This window comes from Pseudophryne corroboree, chromosome 3 (genome assembly GCF_028390025.1).
Source record: "Pseudophryne corroboree isolate aPseCor3 chromosome 3, aPseCor3.hap2, whole genome shotgun sequence".
Taxonomy (NCBI): Eukaryota; Metazoa; Chordata; class Amphibia; order Anura; family Myobatrachidae; genus Pseudophryne; species Pseudophryne corroboree.
In genome coordinates, this window is record NC_086446.1 from 483,748,146 (window position 1) to 483,766,123 (window position 17,978).

At 44.7% G+C, this 17,978-nt stretch overlaps 1 protein-coding gene across 1 annotated transcript in view; it reads left to right on the forward strand.

The window, feature by feature from the left end:
• RAB11FIP4 (RAB11 family interacting protein 4) overlaps positions 1–17,978 on the forward strand; it is a 123,531-nt gene that overhangs the window by 30,032 nt on the left and 75,521 nt on the right. The window contains exon 2 of the mRNA XM_063960858.1: positions 15,045–15,132. Coding sequence (XP_063816928.1) covers positions 15,045–15,132 — 88 coding nt within the window. The remainder of the gene's footprint in view (positions 1–15,044; positions 15,133–17,978) is intronic.

Here is a 17,978-nt window from a genome sequence, read left to right on the forward strand (position 1 = left end):
TGGCACGGCATTTTGCCACTGCCAGACATAGTCTTACCTCCATTAGATATCGTATTATTGATCACGTTCCAATGCCCACCAGAGGTGGTGATAGGAAAAAAATGCTTTTACAGCGTGAGGTCCAATGGATAGATAGGTTGGGTACGTTGTCCCCTAGAGGACTGAATGAAACACTGGGTCTAAGCTGCTATTTATAATTTGTCTTAGGCTGCTATCTTTAACTATGCTGCGTTTTGATTAATGTTATGTCAGTCATAGTGGTTATTTCTGGAGCTTGTCTGTTAGACAATGTTTTATTGTGAACTCTGTGTATTCGGACCGGAATGTTTCAATATTTTGTTAATAACTTGTTATTGATTATAGCAATGTTCTTTAGATTGTGCATATACGATGTATGACATGTTTATGATTGAGTATTCTATTTAAGATCATATCTTTGTTGCATTAAGTGTCATGAGAATGCATTTGTATTTTGCTGTTTGTGCTGGAGACGAGGAACAATGGTTATTGGTTGTTGGTTACTAGGTAACACGTTGCGTGTGTCTGACGTCATCTTCTAGCGACGCCCAAGATTCGGACGGCGTGGTTGGAAGTGGCGCCAGAGACGCTCACTAACTGGGTCTATTTAGAGGGCAAGTGTTTGTTGTATAATTATTGTGACACATCTTGATAAAAGTGCGTAAGCACTGAAACGTTGATAAGCTACTTTATGCGTCTGTGATTCATTTTGATATGCAGTCCTGAGTGCCGCCGCGAATGACTTTTGTATGGAGCTGTAGGCTAATTACAGCTTAATTCAGAGGGCACCGGGCAAATACATTATGGAGATTATCCGAGTGCCGGATCATTGCATTCTATATATATATATATATATATATATATATATATATATATATATATACACACACACACACATATACACACACATTTTTTATTTTTTTTGGTTGGGGTAATAGTGTATAGGGGTCATACATGATTTGGGTACTAAAAGCCATTTCCCAAAGTTTGTTTATGCAACATAAAATAGTCATTGATGTCATTCTTTTCTTGTGTAATCCCACAGCCCTAGCCATGACACAATTTCACCTATGTGAGCTGACGCTGTGGCAAAATGTTCTGACTTTGTATTGCGGAAAGAGCACCATAGGATGAGTTATACTGATCATCCTTGGCTTTGATAATATGCATTCAGTGTCTGAGTAGAATCTGTGTACCATAAGATTAAGCACATGAATAAAATGGGATGAGTGGTCCAGTTTGTGATAAATGGACCATCTCTTTTGATGATAAGAAATTAAGCACTGAATGCTTCTAACTTCAAGCTCCAGCACAGTTATTTTAATCAGTACATTTACCCGATACAAGAGCTTACATTCTTACGTGGTGGATCTGTCTCTCTTGCTCCCACTTCTATGTATACACTGGTACTGGTTCACCGCTTCCATCCTTAGCTACAGTTGGGAAATTAGCAATTGCAGTCTTGAACCTCATGGGTGCCTATTAAGTGGACACCCACACTCACACAACTGGACTCACTGTCAGGACAGTTTATTGCCATGGGTAGGTATTAAGGTAATCACTTTACAAGGCATGCAGTAAACAGCATACAAATGCTTTACACATACAGTCAGGTCCATAAATATTGGGACATCAACACAATTCTCATATTTTGGGCTCTATACACCACCACAATGGATTTGATGTGAAACAAACAAGATGTGCTTTAACTGCAGACTTTCCGCTTTAATCGGAGGATATTTACATCCAAATCAGGTATAGGAATTACGATGGTTTCTATATGTGCCTCCCACTTTTTAAGGGACCAAAAGTAATGGGACAAACTAAACAATCCTAAATCAAATTTTAACTTTTTAATACTTTGTTGCAAATCCTTTATAGTAATTTACAGCCTGAAGTCTGGAACGCATGGACATCACCAGACGCTGGGTTTCATCCCTGGTGATGCTCTGCCAGGCCTCTACTGCAAATGTCTTCAGTTCCTGCTTGTTCTTGGGGCATTTTCCCTTCAGTTTTGTCTTCATCAAGTGAAATGCATGCTCAATCGGTTTCAGGTCAGGTGATTGTCTTGGCCATTGCATAACATTCCACTTATTTGCCTTAAAAAACTCTTTGGTTGCTTTCGCAGTATGCTTCGGGTCATTGTCCATCTGCACTGTGAAGCGCCGTCCAATGAGTTCTGAAGCATTTGACTGCATATGAGCAGATAATATTTCCCGAAACACTTCAGAATTCATCCTGCTGCTTTTGTCAGCAGTCACATTATCAATAAATACAAGGGAACCAGTTCCACTGGCAGCCATACTTGCCCACACCATGACACTACCACCACCACCACCATGCTTCACTGATGAGGTGGTATGTTTTGGATCATGAGCAGTTCCTTTCCTTCTCCATACTTTTCTCTTTCCATCACTCTGGTACAAGTTGATCTATGTCTCATCTGTCCACAGGATGTTGTTCCAGAACTGTAAAGGCTTTTTTAGATGTTGTTTGGCAAACTCTAATCTGGTCTTCCTGTTTTTGTTGTCACGATCCGGGTATCTGGACGCCATTACTTACCCTTCAGATGCCTCCTAAGGCTGGCTCAGCGTTCCAGGACCGGATCCCGCTGTTCCTGAGTTTCCACATGCAGAATGTCAGAGTGGTGATTTCATCAGCCGCGGCCTCCGCTGTGCCCGCGTGGTTAAATGTGCGCTTGTCAGTCTGGCGTCTCCTGTCTCCTGTGGCCGGCGTCGCCATTACTGTTTCAATTCTCACATGGATTACAAACCAAACTTCCCTCCAAGTGTCTGCATGGGCGCAGCCATCTTGGATTTTGTCATCTGATCATTTCCACCAATCTGCTGTCTGTATTGTTGATTTGCATAATTGCCTAGCCAACCCCTTCCTTGCTGCAGGTATAAGTAAGCTGTGCCTGAGCAAGGAAGGCGTCAGTGCTTTGGTTGTCAAACCTAGCTCCAGTTTGTCTCTCTCCTGTGGTTGTCTTCCAGGTTCCAGCTCCTGTCTCCAGACTTCTGCTATAGAGATCCGCACCAGCATTCCATCTGCGGTGTAGCCTGACTCTCCGATCCATTCTGGACTCACCTGTTTCCAGTTACAACAATCACCTGCTTCCAGCCCAGCTTCCAGCAGTGTACAGCTTCTCTTAAAGGGCCGGTGTCCTTTCTGCAGTTTACCACTCTCCACCGGTATTATTATTTCACCGCTCTCAAACTTCAAACTTCATTATCAATCACCTGCTTCCAGCCAGCTTCCAGCAGTGTACAGCTTCTCTTAAAGGGCCGGTGTCCTTTCTGCAGTTTACCACTCTCCACCGGTATTATTATTTCACCGCTCTCAAACTTCAAACTTCATTATCAATCACCTGCTTCCAGCCCAGCTTCCAGCAGTGTACAGCTTCTCTTAAAGGGCCGGTGTCCTTTCTGCAGTTTACCACTCTCCACCGGTATTATTATTTCACCGCTCTCAAACTCCAAACTTCATTATTATTTCATCGCTCTCAAGTTCGTTTATTATTTAACTGGTTCCAGCCAGTATCCACTCCGTACCAACAACAGTCTGGTTCCAGCCAGTTTCCACAGCAGCCGTTTTATCTTCAGCAGCCCAGCCTTTCCTGGAACACCAGCTGGTACGATCCTGGGTTCTCTCCATTGCTACAGTCAGGCCTGGTAAGGACTTTCCAACTAGAAGATTATAAGAACTGTCTCACACTACCAGTGCCTGTGGCCCTTGCCACCCTGTAGTACCCAGGAATTGTATTTATCCTCTGTTGACTTTTATGTTTCCTTTACTGCTGCTGTGTTACGGAGTTTGTCTTAATAAACATCATTGACTTTTATCCTGGTTGTCGTGGTCACGCCTTCGGGCAGTTATTCTACATGTTACTTACATGTCTAGGGGTCTGATACAACCTCCCAGGTTCCGTTACATCTCAGCCCCTACAACTGAGGCTGCCTCCCGTCAGCTCAGGCCCTCAGTTGTGACATTTGTGGCTCACCAATGGTTTACATCTTGTGGTGAACCCTCTATATTCACTCTTGTGAAGTCTTCTCTTGATTGTAGACTTTGACACATATACACCTACCTCCTGGAGAGTGTTCTGGGCAACTGTTGTGAAGGGGTTTTTCTTCACCAGGGAAATAATTCTTCTGTCATCCACAACAGTTGTTTTCCGTGGTCTTCCGGGTCTTTTGGTGTTGCTGAGCTCTCTGGTGCGTTCTTTCTTTTTAAGATTGTTCCAAACAGTTGATTTGGCCACACCTAATGTTTTTGCTATCTCTCTGATGGGTTTGTTTTGATTTTTCAACCTAATGATGGCTTGCTTCACTGATAGTAGCAGCTCTTTGGATCTCATTGAGAGTCGACAGCAACAGATTCCAAATGCAAATGTCACACCTGGAATCTACTCCAGACCATTTACCTGCTTAATTGATGATGAAATAACGAGGGAATAGCCCACTGCTGTCCATGAAATAGCTTTTTAGTTGATTGTCCCATTACTTTTGGTCCCTTAAAAAGTGTGTGGCACATATAGAAACCGTTGTAATTCCTACACCGTTCACCTGATTTGGATGTAAAATAACCTCAAATTAAAGCGGAAAGTCTGCAGTTAAAGCACATCTTGTTTGTTTCATTTCAAATCCATTGTGGTGGCGTATAGAACCCAAAATATGAGAATTGTGTCGATGTCCCAATATTTATGGACCTGACTGTATTAGCGAGGACATAAATGGCAAGTAATTTAAGAAAATTTTGTTTTGAGAACACATATACAGTAACTCCACCATTTTTAACTATCAACGTGCTGTATGATCCATAAATATTTTCTGTTCATCAAATTAAGCATGGTATTGACCAAAACCTAGTCCATAGCAACTCAGTAACAATAAAGGTCTAGTTGCAGAGAGTCTGCACGTCCCTTGCTCCAGAGCTCTCCAACCTGACACAGTCCAGGGCCAATGACATGTAAGAGTGTATTTATGCAAGACTAGTATTTTGGACCTGTCCTACGCCATGATGATATTTATCTTGACGTTGTAAGGGTCTTTTTTTCCCCAACTCTAATCCCTGTTGCTCTCATCCGCCTCATTGTCTTGTCTCTCATATCCGCCCTTCTTTCAAGGACAGAATAAGAGAAGGGGACATAAAGAGAAAGGAGAAGAGGATAAGGGTGATGGGAAGGGGGGAAACAAATGAAAAAGAAAGTCTGGCAACAGCTACAGGTACCCGTGCAGATCTAAATTTTTATGTATTTTCCTTGCCCACAAACCAGCAAATGGAGGGTCCAAAATACTAGTACAGTATAACAGATGGCATTTGAACCATCCAGGCAGAGTCTTCAGACAATGTTTGTAATGTCTCTCCATAGCCTTAGGAGGAAATCTGCTGAAAATTTAATTTAATTGACAGTTTCATGGTCTGACTTTATGTTATCTGAGGGCAGACAGCAGATTTTATGGGGCTAATCAGAATTTCTCATTAGTTATAAAGTGCTGGCTATGTAGGCACTCAGCCAGGTCATAAATCTCTCTAACGCAGATTCCATTTTTGGAAATGGATAATGGGAGGATTTCGTCTTTGGACCTGACATGAAATAGAACAGATTTTATATTTCTACTATCAAGTACCTGATGGTTTCTCATATTTCATCAGTGCCCATGGCACCAAAATGTGTAATTACAAAAACCAAACAAATCTTACATCTTCTTTATTTGGGTTTTATACTGTCATTTTCTCATACATTTGCTCTATGAATAGACAGCTATACATTACCACTTTAAAAGCAAATTCTTTCAACAGATTATGAGGCCGATGCAGAATTTACTGCAAGTCAGTGTTATAGTCTAGTATTAGGAATGTTAGGGACCCATGTGATGAAGTCACCTGGTCGCGGTACATGGGCCCGCATATTTACGCAAATGTGTGCTAATAACTTCAGTGATACTTCAAGTTCATTACTATACGTGTTCTAGTGCTAGTAGTGTGCATCTGCATCTCTCTTCCTCCAGCATAGTATTAGAAGCCTCAGCATGATAGCACCTCTTAATATCTTTAGTAATAGGGTGCATAGGGATGTGTAAATTTGGATTATAAGGACGTGAAAAACAGGGGCAAGTGATGCCAAACATATATATTGATCAGCGCAGTCACAGGGCCCTAGGTTGCAAGAAGCCACAGCACTCTGCCCATATCGTCTTTTAGCACCTATGTATACATCAAGAGAGTAAGGGAAGTAATGGGTTTAAAGTAGGTGAGCTACAGGCGATGACCTGATTTGTCATGTACAGGACAAATCTTGTGGATTACAGCAATGTGAACATATTATATAATGCTCTGTACAAACTGGATCATGCAAATTATATATTTATACTACTAACAGCATAGAAAATACTTGAGAACCCAAACACCAGACTTATGCACTGGCTTCTAATTTAGGGAAAGCAGTTGCTAGGCAACAGGATAGAATCTCATTATTTTCATTCCACCACAGATGTATGTAATGTAAAATGAAATTTGGTACCATGATATTTGACAGGTTGCTCTCCTTTCCATGTTTAGATGTAATCCCTTTACAGCTGAAGGGGGCTATTCAATGGGTTTTGAAGGCCAGCAATGTGTTATGGAAATGGAGTGGGAACGCTGATATACCATCTATATTGCAGCACAATGGGAGATTTGCTCTCTTGTAACTATCTGTGATAATTGCAACTGCTAATGCAGATGTTAATTTCAACTTACAAGAGACCACGGAAGTTCTTATATTGGATGGGGACCTACATCTAATATAAGAGCAGTGTCAATAATCTACCCATAATTCCTGAGTGAAACTGTGGGCGGATCTGGCCTGATTCTGAGTCTGAAGCAAATTGTCTGTAATTGTGGGAAGTCGTGGTTGTCATATTTGCTGCCTTATGCTAATGTCAGTATCTGTAAAGCTGGGTACACACTGGAGCTACTTGTCCCACGAACCACCAATGGCCAACTGAGTGTCATGATCCGGGTAATTAAACACATTTATTTACCATCTAAGTGCCTCCTGAGACTGTCCATGCGCTCCAAGCCTGGATTCCACCTGCACTGTCTGCGTGCTGCACGGCATCTCCACAGTCTCCCCTCAGCGATCCTGGAGCCGCTGTCATGGCGACTATTCAGCATGTTCCTCCTGTTCCAGTAGATGGCGTCTCCTGTCCTCTGCGGCCTCCACCGCCACTACTACGGGTTTCCACATGCTGATATAAACAGACTTTCCTTCCAGAACCAAAGATGGACGCAGCCATGTTTGGCTTCATCACATGACTCTCTACCGCCAGTCCGCTGCACTCTGAATCTTCCCTGATTGCTCAGCCAATACCCGCTTAATAGCTGGTATAAATATCCTGAACCAAGATTACCTGTTTTCAGTGCTATGGTTGTCTAACCCAGTGTTGGATATCTCTACAGTCTGTGTGTCACGTCTGGCAGGGTTTGAGGATCCGGCAGCTGAGATTTGCCCGAGGAGGTAGCAGGCTGTGAATGAACCAGATGAGGGGGCTGGATATAGTTCCTTCGCATGGGACACGGAGCAATGAAGAACGTAGGCGGGGTTTGAGAGTCAATGGAAAGTATTTATTATGTACAGGGCTGAGGTAGGGAACTGAGGCTGAAGCACAATGGTTAAAGACGTGGCTGGAGGTGAAGAACTGCGGACTGTGATTTGAAAGTCGAGACTGTAGATGATGAACTGTGGAACTGTGGATGGTAGTTGAAAACGTAGCTGGAGACAAGGACTGTGGACTGTGGTTTGGAAAACGAGGCTTGAAGATAATAATCTGCAGGCTGTGGTCAGTGGTACAAAGGCGTGGCTGGTGAAGGAGATCTGTGGAGTGTGGCTTGAAAGACGAGGCAGAAGACCCGGGGCCGACTGTGCCCAAAGAGTCTTACTGGACCGGGTTTTCCAGGAGCGCTTCCACAGGCAGTAGCAGGCAAGAAACGGCAGGGCTGCAGCAGCAACAGAGAACCGACCAAGCAGGATCAGGAGGAACCAAGATACAGCAGGAATCCTGGGAGCACAGGCTAAAGCACCTACAACAGGGTTGTAACTTGCACTGGCATCCCTGTCCTAAACCAGCCCCCTTTTATAGGGAGAGCTTCCCCTGGATTGGCTGGAAGAAACAGGAACTATGCTTAAAACTTGGTCTCCAACATGGCGGCGCCCAGTAATGCAGACCTTTTTGCAAAGCCACATTGCTCACTGCCCCTGGTCTCCAAGTAACGGTTCAGCAAGAGCGACCCGCTGTAGCGGCGTCCCGCAGCCACGAGCGGACCCCCTCACCTCCGCTACTGCTGCCCACGGATCCGGCGCAGCAGCCCACCTCCGCCGCTGCCCGCACAACGCCAAGGAAGCCAGCCCCGCGTCCCCAGCGTACCGGTAAGACTCCGGACGCTGACACTGTGGATGTTCCAGTATCGCTTCCAGCTCTCAGCAGTGTTCCAGTATCGCTTCCAGCTCTCAGCAGTGTTCCAGTATCGCTTCCATTCACCATCGGTGTTCCAACATCGAATCACAGTTCACCATCGGTGCTCCTATCATCGAACTTTGTCATCATCGGTGAGTTCCGCAGCACCCTCACCACCTGGGCCGGTTCCATTCGGCATCCGCGGCACTTCACCAGTGCTCACCTCATCATTGTGCATCATCTTCGTCTCCAGCCTCAGTGTGTCGTCTGCTGGTCAGTATCAGTATGTTCATCTATACAGTGGTTAGCTGTTGGCTCTATGGACTTACCATCTCCGGGTCTTGCAAGATTGCTCCATACTGTATTCACCGCACTCCAACAGTAACCTAATTACCACTGCGTCCAAGGAACTGTACTGCTACCTTTATTCTGCACATTCATATTGCTGAGCATTGCTATATCTCTGAACTGCAGAAGTGTATATGAACTGTGAGCTTAATAAACAAACTTAACTTTTACACTGTCGTCTTGGTCACGCCTTCGGGCATCGGTGCTAAGGTTCCCTGCATGTCCAAGAATCCCATACTGCCTCCCAGGTTCTAGTACACGTCAGCCCCTACACCTGAGGCCTCCCCAGGTCAGCCTCAGCCCTCAGGTGTGACACTGAGATAAGCATAAACACTTACCGATCAGCCACTCGATATGTCATCCGAGTAACAGCTGGGTTGGCATTTGAATTTGCCCGTCCTGCTTAGACGTTAGTCCCTGAAGCCAGATATGACACAACCCGTACACACAGACAGATGCGCAGATAAATCTGCAGATATGTCAGTTATCGTCTGTGCTGCACAGCCAATGCGATATGCCTGAACAATGTCGTTCATGAATATATCAGGTGTACGCATCAGATAACCCACTAGGGCCATACGGATGATATCTCACCATAAGGCTTTGAAGTGATAATTCTCACCGTCTGCCTTTGAACAAGAAGACAAATGTGAATCGCCTGATGTTGATTTAAAGAAACATTTTCCTCAGTCTGAGAAATACATCAGCATTTAGAAGGAGATTTTCATATTTTAAATATCTTTAATTTGACAAACCAATTGTAAAATTCAGTAGCGGTTCATAAATGTATATTATCCTACTGCACTGTCAAAGTCATTAAACATTAGAGGTGAATTTGTAGCTACTTCTATGGCTAGATCAGACATATAGGGCTGGATGTACTAAGTATCGCATCCACGATGCGTAGGGTTATCACCTCATCCCTTTAATTCCGGACACATTAATTACACAGGTTCTGTGGCTGATTAAAACCAGGTGAAATGGAGTCTTGAAGTCAGCCAGCCACAGGACCTGTGTAATTAATATGTGTCCGGAATGAAAGGGATGAGGTGGTAACCCTATCTAGGGTTACGCCATATACGGATTTACAGCATAATTGTTTATTGATTTGCAAGTTGTGCCTGATTTGTACAGTTTTATGTTTTTCATATCTACTGGACTGTTAATATTTTGACATATGCTTGTATTCTCAACTGCGAACCTTATTTGGTTACTTGCATTATATGATATTTATATGATATGCATTATATGCATTATATGATATCTGTATTTGACATTTTTTTATTCAAATAAAAAATGTAACTTTATAAAAAAAAATAATAATACATGATCGATAATATGAGAATCAGAGTGATAGGAAAATAGAGAATGGAGAAAAAGGATGAGAGACATGGAGGGTTTGATTCACACGCAAAAGCCCATGCAGCAGCGTCTATTGGTGATCGCCCATCTGCCATTTTATACAATTTGCCTGCTAACTTCTTCCCTTGTGTACATTCATGCCCCATGGCAGGCGCAGTTTTCGGCCTCAGTTGCTTGCAGCTCTGCGTCTGTTCATGCAGCTGCGTGCATTGCATTATCACGCCTACAACACTCCCATAATATGCCCAATGAACAGCCCATTTTTGCCTGCACTAGTTAACACATAACGGGTTACACATGACCCAGATGGGTATGGGTCGTTGGATAGCCACAACTTAGGTCAACAGTCATTAGGTCGATCATGGAAGGGTGACATGTATTAGGTCAACAGGGACAATAGATCGACATGGTCATTAGGTCGACATGCACTAGGTCGACAGGTCAAAATGTCAACATGAGGTTTTTTACTGTTTTTGGTGTCATTTTCTCTGTAAAGTGACGGGGAACCCAAATTAGTGCACTGTGTCCCCTCGCATGGCTCTCTTCGCTCGGCACAGATTACCGTTCCAATTGTAGTCCGCGTGGAACGTTAAGTATGAAAAAATCCCCAAAAATGATAGATTTTTTTTGTGTGAAAAACTCATGTCGACCTTTTGACCTGTCAACCTAGTATATGTTGACCTAACGGCCATGTCGACCTAATGCATGTCGACCTAATGGCATTGTCGACCTTCAGTGGTCGACCTAATGAGTGTCTACCTAAGTTGTGTCGACCTAACGACCGTAACCCGACCCAGATACCTGGGTCACTTACAGCTCTCTCCCCTCTCTTATCTCTTCCTTGGTCGGGAAACTCCATCTCCATCGGTAGCTCATGAAACCTGATACTCCTGTGCCTCCATCTGCATTGCATACTGTCCTGCCTGGTTCTGCTGCTGCATAAGAGGGAAAGCTAGTGATGTCAGTGTCCTCTGGTCGGGGGGTTTGCCCAGACAAAGCGGCAAACCCCCCGCAACCCCCTCCCGCCTAATCTGACTATGCCGATGGTAAGCACAGAGAGAGTCAGAACTTGCTCTGTTGTCTTATCTTAGCTAATGCATATATTAGCTGTTTGTGTCACTGGAGATAAAAGAGAGGAGCTGGCTGCTGCTATATTTATCTCTATAAATGTCACCTGATGATGTATACCACAGACAGGATGTGTAGAGGGTGACAAGAAACAATTGTTTCACTCATTTCAAAAAGAGATAACATGATATAACATTAGGTCATGAAGCTCAGATGCGGTCAGATACTGAGGTTTGCATACAGTGCATAGAATAGTAGAACATGTTCAGTCATAGAGACATTTCAACTTTCCAGGGAAAAATCTGTTATCTTGGAAATCAATAATTGGAAATTAGGCAGGTGGTAATATGGTAAAATTGGCGTAACCTGACTGTTACATATGCTGCAATTTGCAAGCTGAGATTAATATAAATCTGATTCAACATAGAAGTGGGAGGGGCATTGTCAGCAGTGGAACCAAGGGGGGCGTGCGTACTGATTACCCTAGCCCGGGCTTCTCGAAGTCCAGGATCCCCATGAAGTCCGTAGTCCAGGATCCACATGACCCCTCCTCCTCTCTTGCCTAGCACCTGGACTGGATACAGAAGGAAGGCCGGGAGTGTGGGAAAAGTCCCAAAATTAAGGAAGCCTCCCAGACATTTGGAGAGAATAGACAAGTATAAACTATAATTATAGATACCTCTATCCAATTGTAAAGCGCAGCGGAATTTCATAAATAAACTCCACGATCCATAGACAGATACATAAACCAGAACCTTCAGATGAGATTTCCATAAATCCAGTTTGTTAGATCAATAATAATAATAATAATAATAATAATAATAATAATAATAATCAGTTTCTACTTTACAAGAATCCATAACATATACTCTGGTGGCAGTACATTTAGAATGTGCTTGTGCCAGTGGCGGAACTAGCGAGCGGTGGGCCCAGGTGCGACAAAATGCTTTGCCCCCCCCCCCCATCCCATCCAAGTCCACCCCCTCACCCCTGGAGAGGATCTAATGAGGGGGACCTGCTCAGGGCCAGGGAAATGGATACCTAGCAACAGTGCCGTAACTAGACATTTTAGTACTGTGTGCAAGAAACGGCATCGGAGCCCCACCCCTGCATGCAAAACAGGGACAGTGCGCGCGGTAGGCGCGCACAAAGATACATAGTGGCGTGGCTTCGTGGGGAAGTGGTGTGGCTACAAAATAATACCAATTCATAAAACGGTGCACAGTAGTCTCCATTATTCAAATTACGCCGCACAGTAGCACCACTACACCAGGTAGAGAACCTTGTACACCTTACGATGGACAGATTCCTCTTTTTACACATTACGGCAGACAGCGTCCCCTTTTTACACATTACGGCAGACAGCGTCCCCCTTTTTACACATTACGGCAGACAGCGTGCACTTTTTACACATAACGGCAGACAGCGTCCCCTTTTTACACATAACGGCAGACAGCGTACACTTTTTACACATAACGGCAGACAGCGTGCCCTTGTTACACATAACGGCAGACAGCGCGTGCCCTTGTTAAACATAGCGGCAGACAGCGTACACTTTTTACACATAACGGCAGACAGCGTCCCCTTTTTACACATTACGGCAGACAGCGTCCCCTTTTTACACATAACGGCAGACAGCGTCCCCTTTTAACACATAACGGCAGACAGCGTACCCTTTTTACACATAACGGCAGACAGTGTGCCCTTGTTGCACATAACGGCAGACAGCGTGCCCTTGTTACACATAACGGCAGACAGCGTGCCCTTGTTACAAATAACGGCAGACAGCGTGCCCTTGTTACACATTACGGCAAACAAAGCGCTGCTGCGGCTCCCTCCTTCACCTCCCTCCTCCTCCTTCCCCCGTACCGCTGCTCCTCTCCTCTCTCCGGGCGGCTGTGCGCTGCGGGCAGCGGTTGCCCGCAGCGCACAGCGGCATGTAATGAGTCAGTTTGACTCATTACATGCTTTGGGCCCCTGGACAGAGGCGGGCCCCAGTGCAACGCACTGTTTGCACTGGCAGTAGTTCCGCCTCTGGCTTGTGCATTAGCTCATAACTCATCCCCATTCAGAAACCTGAATTTAGAGAATTTATTGGAGAACTAATTGAATGTTCCCCGGCAAGACAATTACCCGCGATCAATAATTTCAGGTAATTGAATATCCCCTTATTCCTTTAAACCAGGACACTCATTACTTACACAGGTTCTCTAGCTGCTTAAAACCAGGTGAAATGTAGGCTTCAAGTCAGCCAACCGCAGAACCTGTGTAATTCATGAGTGCCCCGGGTTTAAGGAATAGTATGGTAAGCCACTCTATGAGCTTTGGCAGTTTTTTGCAGCCGTGCGATCGGATCTGAACAGCGCACGTGTGCGGGCTGCAATGCGCAGGCGTGTCACTGACCGGCGACGGCCAGCGACGAAATGAAAGAAGAAAGCAATCACACCGGCGATTGCAAGAAGATTGACAGACAGAAGGCGTTCGCGGGCGGCAACTCACTGTTTTCTGGGAGTGGTTGGAAAAATGCAGGCGTGCCCGGCCGTTTCCAGGAAGGGATCCCGACGTCATCTTCTTCCTGATTCATCGCAGTGGGTGATTAAGTCCTGGGCTGTGCAGAAACTGCACAAACTTTTGTTTGTGCAGCTAACTGCACAGCCGAACGCTCCCCTGCAAAGCCCTAACCCCCTCCCCTGTAGGTGACGATTACCTGGTGGCAGCAGTGCAAAAAATAGCCTGCATGCGACCAGGTTTGATTTAGGCCCTCTGTCAGGGCCGTCTTTTCGTATGGGCTCAATGGGCTCTTGCCCAGGGGCCCCAGGAGTTTAAGGGCCCTAGGCTGATAGCTGAGGGTCCCCTCTTTCCAGCGGTACCAGATTTTTGAAAATCGGCCCTGGGGAACCGGAGATATCCGGCTTGAAACCAGTGGTCCCCATCCAAGCCTGTTAATTGCTCTTCCTTGCCAGATATCTTGGGTTCTGTCTGACTTAGAGTTTTTCTGAGGGTATAATCCAAAAGCTGTGACTCTCCCCTTTCAGTGAACACTGGCATCTTGTCTCTGCTATGCCCAGAACCAGAGATATCAGCCTTCAAGCAGATGGTCCCTGCTTCAATGCCACACGCCTAATATGCAGTTTTAGATTTTCGTTGGTAAATTGCTCTGGCTCCTGAACCCCAAGTCCCCAGAAACTTCTGAAAGGTGGGACTCTCTAATTTTTTATCCCATTTAAAGCTAAGAAATACATTTTCAGGAACTTGAGATATCTGCAGTCAAGCAAGCTGCCCTCCCACAAAAAATTATAAATATTTAAGCCCACTCCACTATCCACCCCTTCCCTACGTATTAAACACCCCTACCACCCTGGAAGTCATGTACCGGGGCCCCTTCATTCAGCCCAATGCCCCCTTCTACAGTTTAGCCCCATCTGTGAGTAAAGGTGAAATTAGCAGAAATTACTGCTCCAGGTCCTACATGCTGAGCAGAAGATAGAACACCCCCTACTGCCCGCGGGACATCAAAGCTGCCGCTGACAGCATCCCCACCCCTACTCTGAAGGATGGGTAGGGGGCCCAGTGCATTGCTGTGCCCAGGGGCCTACTCTACTGTTAAGACGGCCCTGCCCTCTGTTCCTCCTAGGGTAGATCCTTCACATACAGAAAAAGTCAGATAATGGTGGCCAGGGCAAAGAACTGGTGTAACCAACTTTGTGTTAGATATTGGAAGTGCTGAGCGGCAGAAGTCTTTGTTCTTCATGGATCTTCTTTGGAATAATACAGTACCATTTTATATGTTTATTTTTATTTTTTTACTAGGTTGAAAAACTTGTTAAATACTTGGATCCCAATGAACTTGGCAGCATCAATTTTAAAGACTTTTGCCATGGGGTACTCGCAATTAAAGGTAAGAAGCTTTTTTATTATAAAGATTGCTTTGCAAATGATATGAACAAAATAATATTAAAAACATGTTAGTTCTCTGCAGATATGTGATACAGCCATGGTGCCCTGTAAAGGGTTAAATAATTTATGCCAGCTATATAGTCCATATTATGGTAAATGTTTAAGAGTTATAGGCCCTACACACCGGCCGATTTTTTGAAAGATATGAACGATCTCGTTCATAAATGAACGAGAACTCGTTCATATCTTTCAGTGTGGAGACTCCAGCGATGAACGATGCGCGGCCCCGCGCTCGTTCATCGCTGGTCTCCCGTCGGCTGTGCATGCAGGCCAATATGGACGATCTCGTCCATATTTGCCTGCACTTCAATGCAGCCGCGTGACGGGGGGAGTGAAGAAACTTCACTCCCCCCGTCACTGCCCCCCCGCCGCCGGGTCGCTCGTCGGCCGTATCCGCCGTCGGGCAGCTCGGCGGCGGGTCGGCCAGTGAGTAGGGCCCTTTAGACTGGGGGAACTGCAAAGATTGCAATCTACATCTCATGACTCAATCAACAAAAAATCTGATACCAAAATGAAAAAGGATCAAATTAAATTTCATAATGTGTTCTACTGCTTTACCTTACTGTACATCTCCCAGCAAAACATGAGTAAACATTTTAGCAAATGAGGAGGCCCGTGTGCAAGTTTATGTGTTGGTCCCCTCCTCTTAGGAAATATCAGCATGCATGCACAGAAGATAGTAATGACTCTGGCACAGTTCCTGAGTCCTTGCTATGTTCTTGCATAATCCATATTTCTGGAGATCTCTTCTTCTTCTTCTTTTTTTTTTTTTTTTTTTTTTCAAATTAGTGGAAAAATGGTGCCGCCTCAACTATATTGGATCTTGTTCTGGGTTACAGGATGTGTGGTGTGGGTCCCTTTGACCCAGGAACTTGTGTGCTCCACACACCATGCATCCATTATAGAAAAAGTGCTGTGAGTATTAAGTTCCCACTACCATTTTCCTTAGACCTCCATGTTACTCACCCTTAACCCCACAATCCCTTTCTGTACCTCATTAGTCATCTCTCACCATCTCCTTATCCTTCTTCTTGGTACTCATTTCAGACCTCTGTAATCACCTGCCAACATGCCGCATTCTTCTCCCCACACTTTTGCATTTATTTCCCACCAAACAACCTTCTCCCAGTAAATTCCACCAAGTCCTCTGAACCTACCGTCTGCTGTCCTACATCCTGCTTGTGATAATTTCCTCTGAGTCCTCTGTACTAACTCATACAGTCCTAGATTTTTCTCCCCTCTCACTGTCTTACAGCCTTCTCACTATAACTGCCTCTAATGGGGCGATTTTTGACTATTTTCTAAGCAATCTGTCTAGATCACTCAGATCTTTAGTACATGCAGGCAAGATCGCCTATCATGTGCATAAAGAACACTGGTTAGCACAGATTGCTCAGCACACATCGCTGTGTGTATAGCAATGTGTGCTGATCGATCTGTACTAACCTAGATCGCTTAGCGCACAGCACAAGTCGCCCCGTGTGTATGCCCCATTAGACTGTTGTATGTTTGCCACTGTCCTACATCCTTCTCCCCATAACTTTCTCAGCCACATCTGTATTAATCTCACAACTTTCAGTTCAAAACTTCTGCACTTCCTTCTCTCCATAACTTTATCTAAGACCTTCGTACTCACCTCTTACCATCCCTTAGCCTTCACGCCATGACCACCTCCAAGACCCGTTTTCAGTTTTTACCATTGTAAATCCTTTTTCTCCGTAACTTATTGAGACTATATTCATCTTACTTTGACTCACATCTTCCTTATAACTTCTTCCTATACATCTGTACTTCCCATCATGTATCCTTTTTCTCATATCTTCCTCCAAAACTTGTACCCTGTATAACTTCATCTGAGACATCTTTACTCATCTGCCATCATCTTCCCCAACCTCTCACCATTCTCACCTCTCACCATTCTACATCATTCTCATAACTTTCTCAGAGACCCCTATACTCACCTCCTTCTGCCCTAAATTACCATTCATGTACTGGAGATAGTGCAGAAGTAAGGAGGCTCCAGTATGTAATTATTTTCAGGAAGATAGTCAAAATATCTCAGTCAAGCTGGTTGGCTATCTGTGCCCAAGCCACAGAAGCCACTCAGTCAGCTTTATTGATACCTTTGCAGTGAGCGCTGCATTCATTCAAAATTCTCCAGGGTCCTGAGCATCACAGGAACTGTGGAAGCTGGACATTAGAACCTGGCCTGCATGTCTAAAGTCCTATCCGTTTGATAGATAGACAGTGTCTAGTTAGACAGTCAATAGATAGACATTAGGTCGACAGGGTCAAAAGGTCGACGGGGTCAAAAAGTCGACATGGAAAATATCGACAGGTCAAAAGGTCGACATGAAAATTGTCGACATAAAAAAAGATAGACAAATGTTTTTTTTTTTAAATGTAACATGTTTTTGGATTATTTCATACTTTCTCTATCCATGTCGGCATAGAGTTGGTTATAAACCTTGTGGCGAGCGCAGCGAGCCACCGTGCTCGAAGCGTGGCGAGCAAAGCGAGCCCCGCGAGGGTATGCCTTTCTACAATTGGGGGTCCCAGATGACAAAACTATCCACACAAACCACAAAAATGCAAAAAACATGGTGTATACCTTTTTCATGTCGACCATTTTCATGTCGACCCTTTGACCTGTCGACATTTTGACTTGTCGACCTTTTCCATGTCGACCTCATGTCCATCTAACATATGGTGTCTATCTATTGACTGTCTAACTAGACACTATCTATCTTTCATACCGGAACCGTCTAAAGTGTGGGGGTTGGGTGG